General features: G+C 46.2%; 1 protein-coding gene across 2 annotated transcripts in view; it reads right to left on the bottom strand.

Moving 5' to 3' along the window:
• Positions 1–787: 787 nt before the first annotated feature.
• Positions 788–20,393, bottom strand: part of znrf3 (zinc and ring finger 3) — a 52,912-nt gene continuing 33,306 nt past the window's right edge. The window contains exons 3-8 of one of the 2 annotated variants that reach the window (XM_034541710.1): positions 9,294–9,368; positions 7,779–7,910; positions 6,765–6,875; positions 5,598–5,765; positions 3,333–3,435; positions 788–3,232 (exon numbers count right to left, since the gene is read on the bottom strand). In XM_034541710.1, the coding sequence (XP_034397601.1) occupies positions 1,470–3,232; positions 3,333–3,435; positions 5,598–5,765; positions 6,765–6,875; positions 7,779–7,910; positions 9,294–9,368 (2,352 nt within the window). In that variant the 3' untranslated portion in view covers positions 788–1,469. The remainder of the gene's footprint in view (positions 3,233–3,332; positions 3,436–5,597; positions 5,766–6,764; positions 6,876–7,778; positions 7,911–9,293; positions 9,369–20,393) is intronic. The other variant, XM_034541711.1, reaches the window with a different exon arrangement.

Raw genomic sequence — 20,393 nt, 5'->3', positions numbered from 1 at the left:
TTATGCACGGCACGATATGATTTAAACGGACACGCTGTGGTATGTATAACTGCATCGTAAAAAAAAAAAAAAAAAAAGTCACAGTACAATAAGAAAACCCTTATGAAATATGAGTCTTTTTCCAGCTACTTTCCTTTGGCCTTTTGATACACGCTTGAACCTTTTTTTTTTTATTATTATTATTTTTTTAATAGATATTTCTTAGAGCATGCCTCATTGAGGAAAATTGGGTATATGACAGCACACAAAAAAAAACACTTTTTAGGGCTTTCCAAACACGAGGCAGAGTGCTACACTCTACCGACCCCGAGACGCCGTCAACTTCCCACTGGAGTTCGGCTAAAAAGCGGCGCGGCGTCTTTTTTACATATTTGCTACAAGCAGCTTAACCAGCGTAAGGCTTTCGTGTCGCTCCGGCACAGGCAGGCCACTGCTGGACAGAAATGCAATGCATAAAACAAATTCTGTATTATATTGAATAGAGACCAGTGTCAGCCTTGCATTCACATTTCTATGCATTTTTTTAATGTAATTAATATATATATATATATATATATATATATATATATATAAATATATATATACATATATTATATATATATTAATATATATATAAATATATATATATATATATTAATATATATATATATATATATATATATATTAATATATATATATATATATATATATTAATAGATATAGATATATTTATATATATATATAGATATATATATATATATATATTAATATATATATATATATATATATATATATAGATAGCTTCTTCTCTTCAGAGAAATGTGTGGGTCACAGACACCTTTAGAAAGACCCATTTCCCTGCTTTTGAAAAAATAAAAATAAAGTTAAAACGCCCAAAAAAAGAGCAATCATGTCTTTCTGTTTTGGTTTAGCTAAGTCCGTACAACCTATTTGAGTTGGTGGTTGAAGCTTTATAGGCAGTCAGTGTTCATGTGTGCACATTATACATGTAGATGTTTGTGAATTAAAGAGTGTATTTATTTTTCTTGGGTAAAAAACAAAAAAAAGACGGGAGTCTAGATAACTTTTGTTTTTTTCTTGATAAACTCTAAAAAAAAAAAGAAAAGAAAATGGGCCCCGCATTGTGTAGCGCTGACAGGGGGGGGAGGTGGGGGGGGGGACCGTCCCGACCTACTAAAAAGGTTCAGTTGACAACCTCCATCCACGTGTGCGGTATCGCTCAGCGCCACGGCAACGCGGTTTTGGTGCCCGAAGACATTCGCGGGCCCACAGGAATGAACTTGATACGCTTGTCGAGAAAGAAAGAAAAAACGACGACAGGCCATCTCAGTAGAAATCCACACAATCGAAGATGATGACATTCGGCGCTCGGAGAGCAAGGTTAGAACAAGGCAGCTGAGGGTTTCAATGACTGATTCGGTACCAAATATATACTTTTTGACTGAGTCCCATCTCTACCGGGCTCAAGTTCATATACCCGGACCCCCCTCGTTCGTCGAAGTGCTGCATCCCAACGCAGCGGGGCTCGCGGAGAGCGGCGGCTGAAACAAAGCCCTGGCCTCTTCCTCTCGAGGGTGCGCCTGACCTCTCGACGGCCCCGAGGGGAAGTAACCCTCCCTTAGCTCGTGTCGCTCCCCTGTCCGCACGTCGGCCTCCGCCGCCACACCGACGGGCAACAGACCGCTCTGGGTCTCCGCCCCCGTGCCCAGTTCACAGTCCGTGTCCTCGGGAATTATGGGTATCCTCTGGTTGAGTTCGCAGCAGCCCTGCACGGAGCAGGCCTCCGAGTCCGCGTGAGCGTACTGCACGTTGACGGCGTAGTCCTCGGCGTAGCGGCCCGCGGCGGCCCGGTGCACCTTCATCTCTTTGTAGAAGCAGCAGGGCAGCCCTTCGTAGCTCACCTGCTCCGAGGAAGGGCGCATGTGCTCGGGGGCAAAGTAGTTCTTGGGGGCGGAGCTCTGAAAGTCAACCCCCCTGTGGAAGCGCCCCGTGGCCATTGGCCCCACTTGGTCCGAGTCCTGCCCTTTGCACTCCACATTGGGAGGGAGCACCTCAAAGCAGCACCTGCAGGCCGCGGCCCCCCCAAGCTCCCCCGACTCCTCCAGGGCCCCTTTCCCCCGGTCTGCTCCGGCAGCCTCCGGCGCCGCGGCTGAGGTAGTGCTAGTGTTGCTGGTCTCCCTGGGTTCCAGTGATGAGCGACTGCTGTAGCTGGGCTCCAAACTGCAGTTGGAGAGGTGGTCCCCCGAGTTGTACCCCGGAGCCCTGGGAGGGAGCTGGAGGCAGCCGTGTCCCGAGGGGCCCGGGGACGACGACGATTCCTCGGCGGCAACTGTGGTGCAAGCCGCCGCCGCCGCCGCCCCCGCCTCCCCAACGGAGCCCCGACACGGGCTCTTACTCCGGTAGACGTACGGGTCGTAGTCGCTGCTCAGCGAGCTGCGGAAGGTGGAGCAGCTACCGTACACCCCCTGGTTGCTGACCTCAGTACAGTCCAACATGGAGTCGCTGGAGGAGCAGTGGCACTGGCCCGAGCTGCTGCTGCTGCTGTCGCTGCCGGGGCAGTCGGCGAGGTAACCGCTGCACACCGAGCGGTGGCCGTGGTAACAGCTCAGGCCAGAAGTGCTGCCGTTGTCGCCGTTCCTTGAAGAAGAGGCGGGAGCCATGTGTACCACGGTGGGGTACAGCAGGCCCTGCTGAAAGGCCCTGCTGTGGTGGCCCTTGTGGGCCCCTCCACCGAGCTGCCCGGCCCCGGCGGGCCCTTGGCCACCACCGTCAGGCGGCTGAGGGAAAGTCAACCCCTGAAAGTAGTAGTGCTGGTACATTGTCTCGTACTGCGAGAAGCAGGCGGCGCGGGAAAAGTTGCGGCCCTGGAACTTGGGCCTCTTAAAAGCCGTGTGGTGGGGCTGCGCCGGGTAGGCGGGGGGTCCGCGGTGCTCCAGGCCGCAGTGGTGGGGGTTGAGCGAGTGGTCCAGGTGGAGGGCCGGGTGGTAGCTCCGGAGAAAGGCAGACGCCGATTGGGGCGGGTACAGGCCCTGTGGATCCGCGTGCTGGTCCACGGTGAGCATGGTGATGGGGTTGCCGTGGGGGTCCATGCTGGTCCTGGTCGGATAGGCGGTCACCTGGCCGGCGCGGTGCACCCGGCCGGGGTAATGGACCGGCAGCACCACCCGCTGCCGGCCGTGCGCCGGGTTGCCAGGGTCCATGCACGCCGGTCCCGGGTTCCCCTTCTTTTGCTCTGAGGAAAAGAAAACAAGGAAGAGTCGCCTGGTGAACCTTCAGAACCAGAAACCCGGTTCCCGACAAAGTATTCATCTCAACATCGTGCACCAACTCACCGATGATGTTGTGCCGACAGTGGGGACAGGTGTGATGCTGCAGCAGCCAGGGGTCCACGCATTTCTTATGAAATCTGTGAGCGCAGGGGATGACGCGCAGCTCCTGTTGGGGGGGGGGGGGGTCAAAGGTCAGATTCTACTGTCGTTTATAAACAGCACATAGCAGCAACTTACTGTACAGACCAACAGAACCAGATGATGAGGCGACATCGAGTCAACAAGTAGCGACTCGTCTTTCAGGAACATTGATTATCATGATGGATCTTTTAAAAATGTTGGGACTTTAGGAAGCACGTTTATTTCTTCCACACACACCAAATGCAGTAAACCTGAAGTATTTTTGTGAAACGACATACTATATAAGTATATATAACTATATAAGATAATGATATTTTTTTTTTTAAACGTTCTATACTGTGACTTTTATAATCTCCACCATGATTACATTTATGATAATAATTACGTTTTCGGGCATATTTGACCATCATTCAATGTCATGATGATAACATACTATGTTTGTTTTTGTAGTGGCTTTTACACGTCATATGTCTTGTTAAGTAAATGTAAGATAAAGTGTGGCGCTGATGTCACCGCTAAGAACTCAAAATGGAGATGAGGTAAAAAAAATTAAAAAAATAAAAATAATGGAGAGGGTCCTTAAAAACCCCACAAAAACAACCAAAAAAAAGGTATCGACTCCAACCTCAAGATTCCTGCATTTATTTAAGTCAACGCAACCAAAGAAATAAAGCTTCTCATGTGGTCAAGTGAATGTCCAGTAGGGGGCAGAAGAGCTGCACAGAATCGTCGTCACGGCGACACCGGTGAACCCTCATCAGGTTCGAACCCCCCCCCCCCCCCCCCCTCTCTCTCCCTCAGAAGACAAACTTCACATCACGCCACAAACAAAAGGCTCGATGTCAACACTTCAACGGGAACAAAACAAACATGGGGCTTACACTTGTGGATTGATATGAAAAGAATGCGACACTTTGTATTCAGATGAACGGCAGAATCATAATGTTCTTCTCCAGCGAGAGCTCTTTCACTGCCATAAATACTTTACTCTACGGCTTAATGTGACTCAACTTTGGGGCTTTTTTTTTCTCTCCCCCCCCCCCCCCCCTCACCCTCCCGCCCGAGCTTTTGTTGCTCAAAAAGCACTTTGATGCCATTCAGCCTTTTATATCGGCACTTCCTCCGCGCAATCCTGGCGCCACGCTTTGTTGTGTTTTCTTCTCTTACCTACCGAAAAGACACACACACACACACACACACACACACACACACACGACTGGGCACTGTGATGAGGATGAGCAACGCTCTTACAGTAAAATAGTAAGTCCAACATCAGGATACATATTTGGACAATGAGTCCCTTTTAGAGGATTTAAAGAAGGCCACGGTGGGAAAACAGGAAGCTTAATTCCAACCCCAATGCACTCTGGGTACCGTTATCTCGCCAGGTGTTCTCTCAAAAGGCCGCACTGAACATCTGAAAAGGGGCGCCGAAAAACAGACCGCGGGGCTCGCAGGTCCCCGAGCGCGTCAAGGGGGGGGGGGGGGGGGGGGGGGGGCACTTCCATCCTATTGTCCGGAGAGCTGCGTTATGTTTGATGTCGACGAAACGGGTGATGAAAAGAAAACAAACTCAGCGGGTAGATGCCAGACATCGTCCCCTCACGCACACAACAAGGAGGAAAATAAATAAATAAAATTTGTTGTTTCTGTGTCTTGGGGGCAAAAATTGTGACTGAAAACAAAAATGCTCCACTGTTCATTTGCATTGTAAACTTTGCTTTTTTTTCTTCCTTTTTTCTAATGGTTACTTATTTATTTTTTCGTTTTGGACAAAATATTTTAATATACATTTGTATTTTTTTTATTTTTTAAAAGGTGCCCTGTTTCATTTTTTCAAATTTTTTAAATACATTTTGAGAACATTCAACCGCAGTTTACATAAGATCCTCTCTTGGTGCGAAAAACGTTTATTGGTAAACACCAGTGAAGAGGATAATGAATGCAAGCAAGCCGTGGTTTACACCCTAAATAATAATTAAATGTAGTTATTATACGACACGGTATCTGAAATGCAAATGGTATTTTTTTTTTTTTTTATGTATCATTTTACCTGGATTTCCTGTATTCTTCAACCCGACTTTCTCTTAGCTTCTGAGATTTCGCAATACTTTCCGTACAATCGAGGGCGGATTGTTTGTCGTCGTTGATGACTCAGATAAATAAAAACAAAGCGTCTTTTCTCACCTCCCCGTCAATGTACTTTTCCAGACAGATGGCGCAGTCCGAGGTGGAGCTGCTGCTCAGCGAATCAGAGACTCCGCAGCTGCTCTCGCGCTGGCCCTTTCCCTTGGCCTTGAACTTCCTCGTCTCCATCTTCTCCAAGGCTTGGATGGCCATTCTGTTCATCGAGCTCTGTGGTGGGGGAGGGGGTGACAGGGTCAGGGGGGGGGGTGGGGGAATAGCTGCATGTTTGCTCGGCCACAACAACAACAACAACAACAACAAAAAGACCCCTTTAAAGCTCTTCATAGCAGCCGATCGCCCCCCCCCCCCCCCCCCCCCCCCCTTTGACACGTTTAGCAACTCTCTCCGGCTCTTATCCTGAAAAGATTACGAGTCGACACATGCAGAACCACCTTTTGGGGATCAAAGTTAATGAGTCACATGTGCTGCAGTCTTTGGGATTCATAGCAGTCCTCTGCTAGTGCTGACAGAGCATGAAACATGAGGACTTAAAACAAATTAAAAATCTGTATTTTCTGGTTGTAATCAACTTTAGTCCTAAACCCAAAAGTATCCCATCGTTTACGGTTAAAATCTGTGATCAGTGTCAAGAATAGATCTGCTCTGCAAGACGTCGGGAAGGGGAGGTTGTTACATGTGACGGATGAGGCCCCGGTGAGAGCGGCGCTCCTAATTAACCACCAGAAGTCATCCGCTGTTGACACACGCGCACACACACACACACACACACACACACACACACACACACGTTAACGGATGCTGCAGCTGTCGGTTTTCGGCTCCGTCATGACACCTCTTGTGTGTTTGTCTCCAACCTCTCATCGGCGTTAATTAAATGTAAATCCTGATTCCTGCCCCCCCACCACACGCGCGCGCACACACACACACACACACACACACACACACACACACACACAGCCCTCCCCTCCCTTCCACCGAGAGCTTTCTACGAGAGGAAATCTTATCAACAGCAGCGGCGGCGCTACCGTCGCTCCAACGCCACGTCCGGAACAAACAACAAGCGAGGTTGCGTCGACTGGAAGAAAAGGCGTGTTTGTTCCGGTGTCAGAGCCCCGCCCCCTTGCCCCCCCCCACCCCATCACCCGTTTGGATCCCCATGTGACTCAAAACGGGGGTTCACGGGTGTAAAGCTTCTCAGACACCGACCTGGCTTCTCCTCTGCTTGAGTTTGATCTTGACGAGCAGAATGAGGCAGACCAGCGACACCACCACGAAGAACGCCAGGAAGATGCCCATGTCGAAATATTCCGTGGGCTGCTGTGGAGAAGGAGGGGCCGACAGAAAACAAACACATTTTGTCAAATGATGATTTGTAAAAAAAAGAAAAAAGGAAGACTGTTGAATTGCGTTAGTTCAGTTAAGAGTCAGCAGGAATAACTTTGGGCAGAGAAACATACGTTGGCCGGAATATAAAAGAAACAGCCACCTAAAAAATGAATCCATATCCGTTTTATGCAACATTTAAAATATCTTCGCCGCTTCCAGCTCAGTTCCATGTCTGAAAACTTTCCAAATGTAGCGTGAACTTAAATCGATAAACTCTTTTTTTAGGCGTCTAAAATGTGTTTTCCACAGGAGGTGCATTACTCAGCTCCTGCGTCAGCAGTCCTTATCTCGACCAGGGGCGTGCCGACCTTCATCGTAACACGACCCTACGACCCGATGCAAAACACTCCGCACTCCCCTTTAAGGGGGGGGGGGGGGAGGGAATAGACAGATTCTTTTATTCTTTATCAGAAAAAAACCCACAAAAAAACGCCTCTTATCGGACCAGTCCTTTCATTATGTCAAGTCATTTGACCTCAGAGTGTGCTGCTCCTCTTATCAAATATTCAGAGCAAACAAATAGCTCTTTGAATGGCTGATATTAATCCGAGAGAGAGAGAGAGAGAGAGAGAAAGAAGAAAAAATAAGTCCTCGGCCTCGAGGGCAGTGGAGAGCGGAGAAGAAAGGAAAAGGGTCAGATTTCACAGCTGGAATTTTTCGTTTTGTCTTCACATCTTTTAAAAAAAAAAAAAAAAAAAAAAAAACTCTGTTTGGTGCGTGGAGCCTCACAAACATGTCCACCTCTTCCTCATGTTCCTCCCATGTGCCTTAGATTAGTCACACACACACACACACACACAGGGTGGTTGGAAGTTTGGCCGTGTGTGCGCTTACCCTCGGAGGTCGGTGTTGGATGCGAGCGCGAGCCACTTTCTGCTTGTTGACGATGTTCATCAGCTTGACGGCGTCGTTGCCCTTCACGTAAACCACCGGCCGCTTCAGGGGATCCTCGGCGACCTGGTTGAGCTGAGGAGAGGAGAGAAGGGAGGGAGGAGGACGTTGCATCAGCAGGAGCATCTCTTTGAAAATTAAAAACATTCTCGTGTGAAGGATTTAACCCGCCGCCTAGTGGCGAGGTCGGAGATTGCGTCCAACTGAAACTTTCGTCCAAATACGGCTCCATTCAAAGTCGACGAAAAAGAAAGACACAACGCCTCCAAGTTTTAGGTGTGAAGCATCCCGAGTACCGTCATGTTTCAGCTACACGCTGTACCTTTAAATATGGGAATGTGCCACAGTGGAGGACCACAGCAATAGAATAATATATAAAGTCTCTATAGTGTTGCATTGCCTGAGTGCATGTGAAGTGAAACTAGAGAAAATGACCTCTAGGCTCCAGGGGGTATGTTTGGGCTTTTTGAGTCAGTTGACATGCTTCTTTTTTTTTTTTACTCCTCCTCTCGTCTGCTGCTTGGAATCTGTAATTTTGAAAGAAGCCCAGGGGAAATACCGAGGATATTCGGCATTTCTATTTTCTTCCTGCTGCGTTTACATTTTTTTTTTTATTTTTATTTTTTAAAAGGCACAGACGTCGAGACGACTCCACCGAGGCTCTAGCTCGGCCTCTGACAAACAATAACGGCATCGGGAAGATGGAAAGAAAATAAGCACACACATACGAGTCCATTTAAGAAATAATAATAATAATAATAATAATAATAATAATAATGTATTACTGTTTAAAGAAAGTTAAATCGGGTCCAGAAGTGTCTCAGCCAAAAGAAAGTATAAATAGGCAACAACAAAAAGGTGGAGTGCATAACTTCATAAAGCCTAATTCTCGCTAGGCTCCTCCCCCTTTGCCCCTCGGCCTTGTGGGTCCTGTCTCTGCTGACTGGAAAAGCCTCTCGGGGGGGAGAAACTAACACGCAGCCGCCCCGCGCTGCCTTTCATGTGGTCGCGCTCTCCGCGGGCGCGCGCGCGCTCCCTTTTATCTCTCAGCGAGGCGCTTTACGACCCCCCCCCCCACCACAAATAAAGCTGCAAGTCCAGACCTGGCGTGGCGAGGATGAATACCACGAGGAGAATTCTTGCGACAAAAAGGCGCAACTTGTGTCTCTCTGAACGCCGGTAAAGAAAGGAGGAACGCGAGGATGCGCGCGGCGAAAAAACAAACAAAAAAAACGTGCACTCGCAGACGCATTCATGGAGTGTCTGCGAAGGGGTGGGGTTGAGGTAATGTGTGCTACCTGTGCAATTATGAGCTTAACGAGAGTTTGGTCACGGTCGGAGTGAAAGCTGAACCTGGATATCCATTTTCAGTCCCGTGAAAGGCGCATGCGCACTCCTTCCAAAAAAAAAAAAAAAAACTGGCGTTAACTTCTTCTTCTTCTAAGGTCTTGTACAAACCTGGTCGATGGCATCCGGATTCTCCGACACGTCAAAGATGACGGCTGTGGCACCCCGCTGCACTGCTCTCTTTGCCTGCAAACAAATAAATGAATTGTTAGCAAAATATTGTTAAGATATATTCAACAACGGTGAAGAAAAAAACAAACGTCAACCGCACGTGTTCACCAGAGGGCCACCAGAGGGCGCTCTCTGCCTGAATGAAACGTGCGGATCATCTGGAACGAGCAAACTGGAGGGGGGAAGAAAAAGGAGACCCGGCAGAGGTAAACAAGCCGCTGATGTCACTCCGCGTGGAGGACTCACACGGCGCCCCCAGTTTAGTAACCATGATGTCATTACTCGACTTGAACCAGCACTGCGTTACGCAACAACAAACAACAACAACAACAACAAAAACAACGAAAAGAAGAAGCATGACGGCTGCATACGCGTGACAGGCGCTGACGATGCGTTAATGCGCGCGTGGAGTCGAAATGTCGTGCACGGGGGAGGAAGTCGAACAAAAAGTTGTCGAGAAAAAGGAAAAAGGAGCTTCCACTGAAGGTCTTTTGAAGACTCCTGCTGAAGGCGGAAGATAAAAGGAAGCGCGTTGGATCTGCAGAACCACAACTATCTCCTGCAGAATCCAAATTGGCTTCCCCTCGTGGTGTGTGTGTGTGTGTGTGTGTGTGTGTGTGTGTGTGTGTGTGTCTTTATCTGAACTACAACCCGTTCTCACCCGCGCATGATTCACGGCGCCCTATTTAGACAACGTTTTGATGTCGGCGCTGCATGATCTAAAATAGAGCTGCTGGGATCATATCCCGGTGCTATAGAGGCCCCTTGGGCTCCTGCCAGCGCTCCTCATAACTGGGGGGGGGGGGGGGGGGGGGGGGGGGGTCAAAGTGACAATGTACAGTACTGTGACTCGGCTGCAGAGTGGCTCCAGAGTGTCATCACTCCAAGTCAGTGGGCACTTGTAAGAGGAGGGAGGAAAGAGACAAGCAGAGGAGAAGGAGGGAGGAAAGAGACAAGCAGAGGAGAAGGAGGGAGGAAAGAGGCAAGAGGAGGAGAAGGAGGGAGGAAAGAGGCAAGCAGAGGAGAAGGAGGGAGGAAAGAGACAAGAGGAGGAGAAGGAGGGAGGAAAGAGACAAGCAGAGGAGAAGGAGGGAGGAAAGAGACAAGCAGAGGAGAAGGAGGGAGGAAAGAGACAAGAGGAGGAGAAGGAGGGAGGAAAGAGGCAAGCAGAGGAGAAGGAGGGAGGAAAGAGACAAGAGGAGGAGAAGGAGGGAGGAAAGAGACAAGCGGAGGAGAAGGAGGGAGGAAAGAGACAAGAGGAGGAGAAGGAGGGAGGAAAGAGACAAGCAGAGGAGAAGGAGGGAGGAAAGAGACAAGAGGAGGAGAAGGAGGGAGGAAAGAGGCAAGCAGAGGAGAAGGAGGGAGGAAAGAGACAAGAGGAGGAGAAGGAGGGAGGAAAGAGACAAGAGGAGGAGAAGGAGGGAGGAAAGAGACAAGAGGAGGAGAAGGAGGGAGGAAAGAGACAAGAGGAGGAGAAGGAGGGAGGAAAGAGACAAGAGGAGGAGAAGGAGGGAGGAAAGAGACAAGAGGAGGAGAAGGAGGGAGGAAAGAGAGACAAGCAGATGAGAAGGAGGGAGGAAAGAGGCAAGAGGAGGAGAAGGAGGGAGGAAAGAGACAAGAGGAGGAGAAGGAGGGAGGAAAGAGGCAAGAGGAGGAGGGAGGAAAGAGAAATGAGACCATACTGAACGCTGTATTGAAGAAAACTTGAAACTAAAGATTTAGACCAAAAACTCATGTTTACAATGTTTACTGAGGGAATAAATCAAGAGAAGTAGAGTCATTTATATAGACTTCTATACAACCAGACTTCTATACAACCAGAGTTGTTGCCCCCTGCTGGCCATTAGAGAGAATGCCGGTCGGTTCAAGACACTTCAGTAATGACGTTTATGCTCACCCCCCCCTTCCCCTCTTTAGTCTTTAGAAGGAGGTTAATGATTAAATGAAGCCGTCCCGAGAAGTGAAGCGGTCGGCTTCTTTTTCCCTCACCGGAGCGAGACGGGGGAGGAGAGCCAGAGGCGTGTTTGCACCCCCCCCCCCCAAAAAAAAAAATCAATAACTGGGGAATAAGGGCACTAAATATAGAAAGTATGCGACATCTCACACACACACACACACACGTGGGCCTTCTGAGCTTCTCTGGTGGGACGAGTCGCAGCAAGAGGAACATCGAAGGAACTCACAAAAGGCCTTTTGATATATATATAAAAGAGTGTGTTTGAAAAAAAAAAAAAGGAAAACAACATCTCGACTCGCGTCCCAATTAAACCCCCCCTTCCCCCCCATGGTGTAATCCACGGACAAAATGTTTATGAATCTGACTTCCACAGCTTATTAAAGACTAATTAACCCTGCAAACTGATTTGATCCCCCCCCCCCCAAAAAAAACAAAACATGAGCTCCAACTTTCTGCCTCCTTTACATAAACCAACATCACTCTTTTTCCTCTCTTCTTTTTTTGAGAACTTGGGATATCTCTCTCGCTCTCTCTCTCTCTCTCTCATTTAATTCCTTGCTAGTCTGCCCCTTTGATGTTGGCGCTCCCAGTTAATAATTAATGGCTCTCGGTAAGACGCTTGGAGAAGAAAGAGATCTCCCTCCTAAAGAATCTCCACTCGGCTGAGCGGTGCAGCGACTTGCCTGACGACAACAAAAATGCAGCCACGGGGCAAACTGGCTCTCTTTAAAAAAAAAAAAAAAATGTTTAAAAAAAACATGACACAGCTTCCTCCCAACCCCATTATGACAATACAATAAAAATAAGTAAAAAAAAAAAAATGAGTCTCCAAAATCTTAAACTTTGAGTTTCAAGTCCTGAACATGTCTTTGTCAAATGTAATGAACTTATTATTAATTGATTATGTTCCGTTTCTTTTAAAGCTGCACACTGTCCCTTTAAATTGTTTAACTGACAGCTGTAGTGACGGTTACTATATATATATATATATACGCCACGCTTATAAAGAATTGCTTCAATTGGTAATGCAGAAATTAAATTAAGTTAGATTAACGATTGCTTTAAGTCAGATGGATGTAATAATGTCATTGTTCTTAAATCAATGGTTGATAACTTAAAACTCAACTTAAAGTTTTCCAGTTTTCTCAACTCACTTAACTGTTACTTAAAGTCATATTTGTATACATTGTTGGTTACACACATTGTTGACGTTCTAAACCAACCAACCAGAGGAAGTTTAGAAATTTCTGCGGCCGATTTCACAACATCTTAAAAAAAAAAAAAAAGGCCCTCAATTTTCGGAAACCACCGTAATAACTTTAATCGAGTCCGAAACCAAACGGGTAAAGCGTCACATGCAAATTCATTAGAGCCCCCCCCCCCCCCCCCCCCCCTCCCGCAGAATGATGACTCGTAGTGCACGTTAAACACGGGAGTTTTAACATTGTTGCGTAACGTCACGTGAAGACGAATAGAAAGAAAAGATTCTACCAAAAAAACAGAATAGTATATAATATGAATAATATACGACAACTGAAACATGCTTGATTAGTAGTCCAAGTGCAAAGAAGAGGGGGGGGGGGGGGGGGGGAACTGCTGGTTAAACAAACTTCCCGCTGAGAATTTAGGGTACAATCTTCCCCGGGTGAACTAAAAAGGAGAAGAAGAAGAAGAAAAAAAGAGGAAGAAGAACCGCAGCGGAGGGGAACCAGAGAAGTCTAGACGCGGAGGAAAAATGAAAGCCTATGTTTAGCATCCCGAAGTGAGCCTGCCAGCTCCAGAGATCTGAGGGAACTCTCAACTCGGCTGGAAAAGAGACTTTTCTCCAGCTCACGAGGACACTCGGAGTAACACCCGGTGCATGGAGAGAGGGCTGTGTGTGTGTGTGTGTGTGTGTGTGTGTGTGTGTGTTCATGAATATGCACAGACACACCTGGATTACACCTGCAAAATCTCTCTCTCTCTCTCTCTCTTTCTCTCCCTCTCTCTCTCTCTCTCTGCTATAATTAGGGCAATTAAGTCTTCAGAAGACTGCCATTATGCTGTAATTTCATGTTGCCTCCTGGCTTTACGGTTTATTAAAAGATAAAAGGCATACTTTTCTCCCATGGATTTTCTTATATGTGGTCGCACACACACACACACACACACTCTCTCTCTCTCTCTCTCTCTCTCTCCTCCCTCTCGGAGCACGTGTGCCAAGACGTTATTTACATTCAACTCAAATAAAAAGCTTTTCTTTGGGTGCCGTGCGTCATCCGATCGGAAGCTGCACTCCTACTTTCTTTTTCTTTCTTTTTTTTTTTTTTTCCAACCGGGCCCTCTCGAACACCGTCATCGCAAACCGGGTTCAGGCCTTTTTTTTTTTGGGTTCTTCTTTTTCTTTTTTTCCTGGCGAGAAGCTCATTACTCACCTGGCGGCGGGGCGGGCCCCCGGCGTCCTTCTGTTTTGATGACAGACAGGCGGTTGATCTGTCGCAACATTACATTGTGTTTGCACATACTCCAGATAAATCTGCATTGGCTGCGTGACTTACTAATCAACTGGGTTTTTTTGGGGGGGGGGGGGGGGAATCTGCTGCATCACGACAAACTTGCGAATTACGGACTTTCCTGTTCCCACGTGGTCCCCGAAGAAGAAAAAAAAAAAACACTTCGGTGAACTCAAACAACCCTGCCGCGCTTAATTCTGCTCATAACCTATTTTTTCATGAATCCCTCCCCCCTCCCCCCCGTTGCGCTCACATTTAATGCGTTTTGAGTCACGGCCAAGAAAGTTCGCACCTAAACTGAGGATTTAAAAAAAGGAGGTAAAGAAGAAAAAAACACTCCTTCATTGTTCAATTATTTTCCTCCCCGCCAAACTTTTGAACTCTCCCATATTCCGGTTTAATATTCATTTGAACGCCGTTGAGTCCCAGGACATTTCTCAGGCTGCATTAAAAACATGTTTACGGAGCGCATCAAAAATGTAATCCACGTGTGTGTGTGTGTGTGTGTGTGTGTGTGTGTGTGTGTCGCTAAGCCGGCGGTAGACCATCTATTAAGTCGAAGCTGCGCTCTGATTTCTGACCACTAGTGGGCAGGCACGTGTGAAAACGTGCTCACAGCTACCACAAATCTCAGGCTTGGCAAATATAAGCATGCGCTCTTCTTTTCAGCTCCGTTTTGGTCTCCACCAACTCCCGAAAAGAAAAACACCCTTTAAGAAGGAGAGCAAACGGGTCACAGAGCTACATTTTCTTACTAATTGCCAAGAAATGGAAAATCCTCGAACGTCAAAGGCCTCGACCCTTTTGAACAACCGACCCCGTGTAAAGTATAAAGTATAGGAAGCGCATAATACAAACAAAATCATGTGCAGCCTCCGTAGCACACTTCGGACAGGGCTGGGCATCGAACCTCAATTAAAAGAAATTAATAAAATCACTCGGCAAGGAGCATCAAATTTCTTTGACCAGATGGTTGCTGATTTACAATTGAAAAGATTGCCGATATACATTAAAAGGAAGGTTGACCTAAAGGTTTTGGCCACAGGAGTTTTTAATGCAGGGCACGCACACACACACACTCACACACACACACAGTACGTAACGTCTATCTGCCCCCGAGGGGTAAAAAACAGCTCCCATTGGGTGAAGTGTCATCTTTTCCACCAGTTTAAATCCCCGTGTGGCAGAAATGACGACTAGCCCACAACTAGCTCCGGTCCCCCCCCCCCTTTTTCCACCGTGACGGCGTCTTCCGGATTGGTGAGAAAAGCCTCTTTAAAAAAAAATTTTTTTAAAGTGTGAATGTCGGCTTTTAGAGGGGAAAAAACCAGAGCTCTCTGGGGGACAACAACAACAACAACATCAGATGAGAGGAGGAAGCCCAAGGTTTTCCACACGGATGCTTCCACTTAAAAAGCTGAAGAAAAAAAAAGAATCTCTCAATGCGTCTTTGCATTTCTGACAACTGTGCCTTCTTTTCCTCTTCCTCACCTCATCTTTCCCGACCAGTAACCACCGGCGACCCCCCTCCCACCTCCGATTGTGTCTCTGCCTCAGCGCACAATGCGGGGCGGCCATTCACCCACCATTGCATAACCGGAATTATACAAGGGAATTGTGCTATCAAAATGTGTGTGTGTGTGTGTGTGTGTGAGGGGGCACCTCTGAGGGGGCCTGCTAGTGGACCTTGGCAAAAAGCCGGCCCCATTAAAGGGTCAAGAGAGGCTGAGGTGTACTGGGGGGGGGGAAGAGGACTCCCTCATCATAAAGACCCCTAATGTCTCCCTTTTCATATCCAATTCCTGCACTTTGCCAAATCCTGAACCCGATATTCACTGTAAACTCACAGAAAATACAAAAATTGCATCAATGCACACAAGTTACTGGAGCATATTTGTAATGTACAACGTGACTTATACTGACAGAAATGCTCCAAAGAGATCACTCGGAATTTTTTTTTTAAAAAGGCTCAACATCACGCGGCCACGATAATAATAATAATTTAATAAAAAAGGGATTTCTGAGGACACACTGCAGTATCTAATTGTCCGTCCTCCCAATTTTCTTAATTTCTTCCTCGTGTTTTGATGCCGGCCGCGAGTCTTTTGTGAAGCTGAAATAAAACGATGGACGAGGCTCGAAAAAGTTCTCGTGAAACCATCTTTCTTTCTAAATATATACATGTTTTGTCTTGCTTGTTGCTTCCTGTAACCCCCCCCCCCCCGGTTTGATGTCTCGTGTGGCGCCCACACGTACGCCGACTTAAACGCGCTGAAGGAGCTCCGCCGCGAGAGCATAACACCGGGGGCCGAAAGGAACGGACGGGCGCTAATTAAATTTCCTCCACTTTTCCTCCCCGTCCCTCCCATGTTGTTTTCTTACCGGTTGTGGGCTCGGGCCCTTTTGTAATTCACAGGAAAATAAACAAACTTTTTACGGCCGGGGGCCGAGAACACCACTTTTTTTTTTTTAAAAGTGCTTCTTCTCGACTGGCGTTTGGTTGAAAAGTGACGGGGAATGGTTGGAAATTATATATATATATATATAACATGCGTCTGTGAATCTGTTTCAAAGAACCGCATTGAGTGAAGAAATGCTTTTATATATTACTTTTTTTTTTTTAAAGAGACAACTTTTAGATAGTATTCGTTTTTTGCTTCTCGGCTCCCCGAGGACCACCCGAAGGCAGAGGACACTTTTCCTGGTATTGTGAGTCTGAATTACCATATTTCTTTCCTGAGATGAGAGAGGGAAGACAATGACGACGGAGGCAAGCGAAGACGAGAGAGACTAGATTCATGCCTGCTGCAAGTCTCCCGGCACGTAATAGATCACATCCTACGTGTTTCTCTTCTACTCTCGAGCCTTCTTGGGAAGGTCAAAAGGTCAGACAGACATGAGAGGTCTCATGTCTCCATTAATGTCTCATGTCTACATGTCTCCATGTCTCCATGTCTCCATGTCTCATGTCTACATGTCTCATGTCTACATGTCTCATGTCTCATGTCTCCATGTCTCCATGTCTCATGTCTCATGTCTCATGCCTACATGTCTACATGTCTACATGTCTACATGTCTCATGTCTACATGTCTCATGCCTACATGTCTACATGTCTACATGTCTCATGTCTACATGTCTACATGTCTCATGTCTACATGTCTCATGTCTCATGTCTACATGTCTCCATGTCTCATGCCTACATGTCTACATGTCTCATGTCTCCATGTCTCATGTCTCATGTCTACATGTCTACATGTCTCATGTCTACATGTCTACATGTCTCATGCCTACATGTCTCATGCCTACATGTCTCATGTCTACATGTCTACATGTCTCATGTCTACATGTCTCATGTCTCATGTCTACATGTCTACATGTCTCATGCCTACATGTCTACATGTCTACATGTCTCATGTCTACATGTCTCATGCCTACATGTCTCATGTCTACATGTCTCATGCCTACATGTCTCATGCCTACATGTCTACATGTCTCATGTCTACATGTCTCCATGTCTACATGTCTACATGTCTCATGCCTACATGTCTACATGTCTACATGTCTACATGTCTACATGTCTCATGCCTACATGTCTACATGTCTCATGTCTACATGTCTACATGTCTACATGTCTCATGTCTACATGTCTCATGCCTACATGTCTACATGTCTACATGTCTCCATGTCTACATGTCTCCATGTCTACATGTCTACATGTCTCATGTCTACATGTCTCCATGTCTACATGTCTACATGTCTACTGTGTACATGTCTACATGTCTACATGTCTACATGTCTACATGTCTCATGTCTACATGTCTACATGTCTCCATGTCTACATGCCTACATGTCTCATGTCTACATGTCTACATGTCTACATGCCTCCATGTCTACTGTCTCCTGTCTACATGTCTACTGTCTACATGTCTACATGTCTACGTGTCTCATGTCTACATGTCTACATGTCTACTGTCTCATGTCTACATGTCTACATGTCTACTGTCTCATGTCTACTGTCTCATGTCTACATGTCTACGTGTCTCATGTCTACATGTCTACATGTCTACTGTCTCATGTCTACATGTCTACGTGTCTCATGTCTACATGTCTCATGTCTACATGTTTCATGTCTACTGTCTACTGTCTACATGTCTCATGTCTACATGTTTCATGTCTACTGTCTCATGTCTACATGTCTACGTGTCTCATGTCTACATGTCTACATGTCTACTGTCTCATGTCTACATGTCTACGTGTCTCATGTCTACATGTCTACATGTTTCATGTCTACTGTCTACTGTCTACATGTCTACTGTCTACATGTCTACATGTCTCCATGTCTACATGTCTCATGTCTACATGTCTACATGTCTCCATGTCTACATGCCTACATGTCTCATGTCTACATGTCTACATGTCTACATGCCTCCATGTCTACATGTCTACTGTCTACATGTCTACATGTCTACGTGTCTCATGTCTACATGTCTACATGTCTACTGTCTCATGTCTACATGTCTACATGTCTACTGTCTCATGTCTACTGTCTCGTGTCTCATGTCTACATGTCTACATGTCTACATGTCTACTGTCTCATGTCTACATGTCTACGTGTCTCTTGTCTACATGTCTACATGTCTACTGTCTCATGTCTACATGTCTACTGTCTACATGTCTACATGTCTACGTGTCTCATGTCTACATGTCTACATGTCTACTGTCTCATGTCTACATGTCTACATGTCTACTGTCTCATGTCTACTGTCTCGTGTCTCATGTCTACATGTCTACATGTCTACATGTCTTCATGTCTACATGTTTCATGTCTACTGTCTACATGTCTACTGTCTACATGTCTACATGTCTCCATGTCTACATGTCTCATGTCTACATGTATCATGTCTACTGTCTACATGTCTCCATGTCTACATGCCTACATGTCTCATGTCTACATGTCTCATGTCTACATGTCTACATGCCTCCATGTCTACTGTCTCCTGTCTACATGTCTACTGTCTACATGTCTACGTGTCTCATGTCTACATGCCTCCATGTCTACTGTCTCCTGTCTACATGTCTACTGTCTACATGTCTACGTGTCTCATGTCTACATGTCTACATGTCTACTGTCTCATGTCTACATGTCTACGTGTCTCATGTCTACATGTCTACATGTCTACTCTCTCGTCTACATGTCTACATGTCTCTTGTCTACATGTCTCATGTCTACATGTCTACATGTCTACATGTCTCTTGTCTACATGTCTACATGTCTCGTATCTACATGTCTCATGTCTACTGTCTCATGTCTACATTTCTCGTCTACATGTCTCATGTCTACATGTCTCATGTCTACATGTCTACATGTCTACATGCCTACATGTCTCATGTCTACATGTCTCATGTCTACATGTCTACATGTCTCTTGTCTACATGTCTACATGTCTCGTATCTACATGTCTCATGTCTACATGTCTACTGTCTCATGTCTCATGTCTCATGTCTACATGTCTCATGTCTACATGTTTACATGTCTCATGTCTCATGTCTCATGTCTACATGTCTCATGTCTACATGTCTACATGTCTCGTATCTACATGTCTCATGTCTCATGTCTACATGTCTACATGTCTACATGTCTACATGTCTCGTATCTACATGTCTCATGTCTACATGTCTACTGTCTACATGTCTCCATGTCTCCATGTCTCCATGTCTACATGTCTCATGTCTACATGTCTCCATGTCTCATGTCTACATGTCTCCATGTCTCATGTCTACATGTCTCCATGTCTCATGTCTACATGTCTCATGTCTCCATGTCTCATGTCTCCATGTCTACTGTCTACATGTCTCATGTCTCCATGTCTCCATGTCTCCATGTCTACTGTCTCATGTCTACATATCTACATGTCTACTGTCTCCATGTCTCATGTCTACTGTCTACATGTCTCATGTCTCATGTCTACATGTCTTCATGTCTCATGTCTCATGTCTTCATGTCTCCAGTCTACATGTCTACATGTCTACTGTCTCCATGTCTCATGTCTACTTGTCTACATGTCTACATGTCTACTGTCTCCATGTCTCATGTCTCCATGTCTACTGTCTCATGTCTACATATCTACATGTCTACTGTCTCCATGTCTCATGTCTACTGTCTACATTTCTCATGTCTCATGTCTACATGTCTTCATGTCTCCATGTCTCATGTCTCATGTCTACATGTCTTCATGTCTCATGTCTACATGTCTACTGTCTCCATGTCTCATGTCTACATATCTACATGTCTACTGTCTACTGTCTCCATGTCTCATGTCTACTGTCTACATGTCTCATGTCTCATGTCTACATGTCTTCATGTCTCCATGTCTCATGTCTCATGTCTACTGTCTACATGTCTACATGTCTCATGTCTCATGTCTACATGTCTCCATGTCTTCATGTCTCCATGTCTCATGTCTCATGTCTTCATGTCTCATGTCTACTGTCTACATGTCTCCATGTCTCCATGTCTACATGTCTACATGTCTACATGTCTCCATGTCTACATGTCTACATGTCTACATGTCTCATGTCTCCATGTCTAC

The sequence above is a fragment of the Cyclopterus lumpus genome, chromosome 9 (genome assembly GCF_009769545.1).
Source record: "Cyclopterus lumpus isolate fCycLum1 chromosome 9, fCycLum1.pri, whole genome shotgun sequence".
NCBI classification, from domain to species: Eukaryota; Metazoa; Chordata; class Actinopteri; order Perciformes; family Cyclopteridae; genus Cyclopterus; species Cyclopterus lumpus.
The sequence above is the reverse complement of the archived record's forward strand: the minus strand, read 5'-3'. Positions and strand labels throughout refer to the sequence as shown.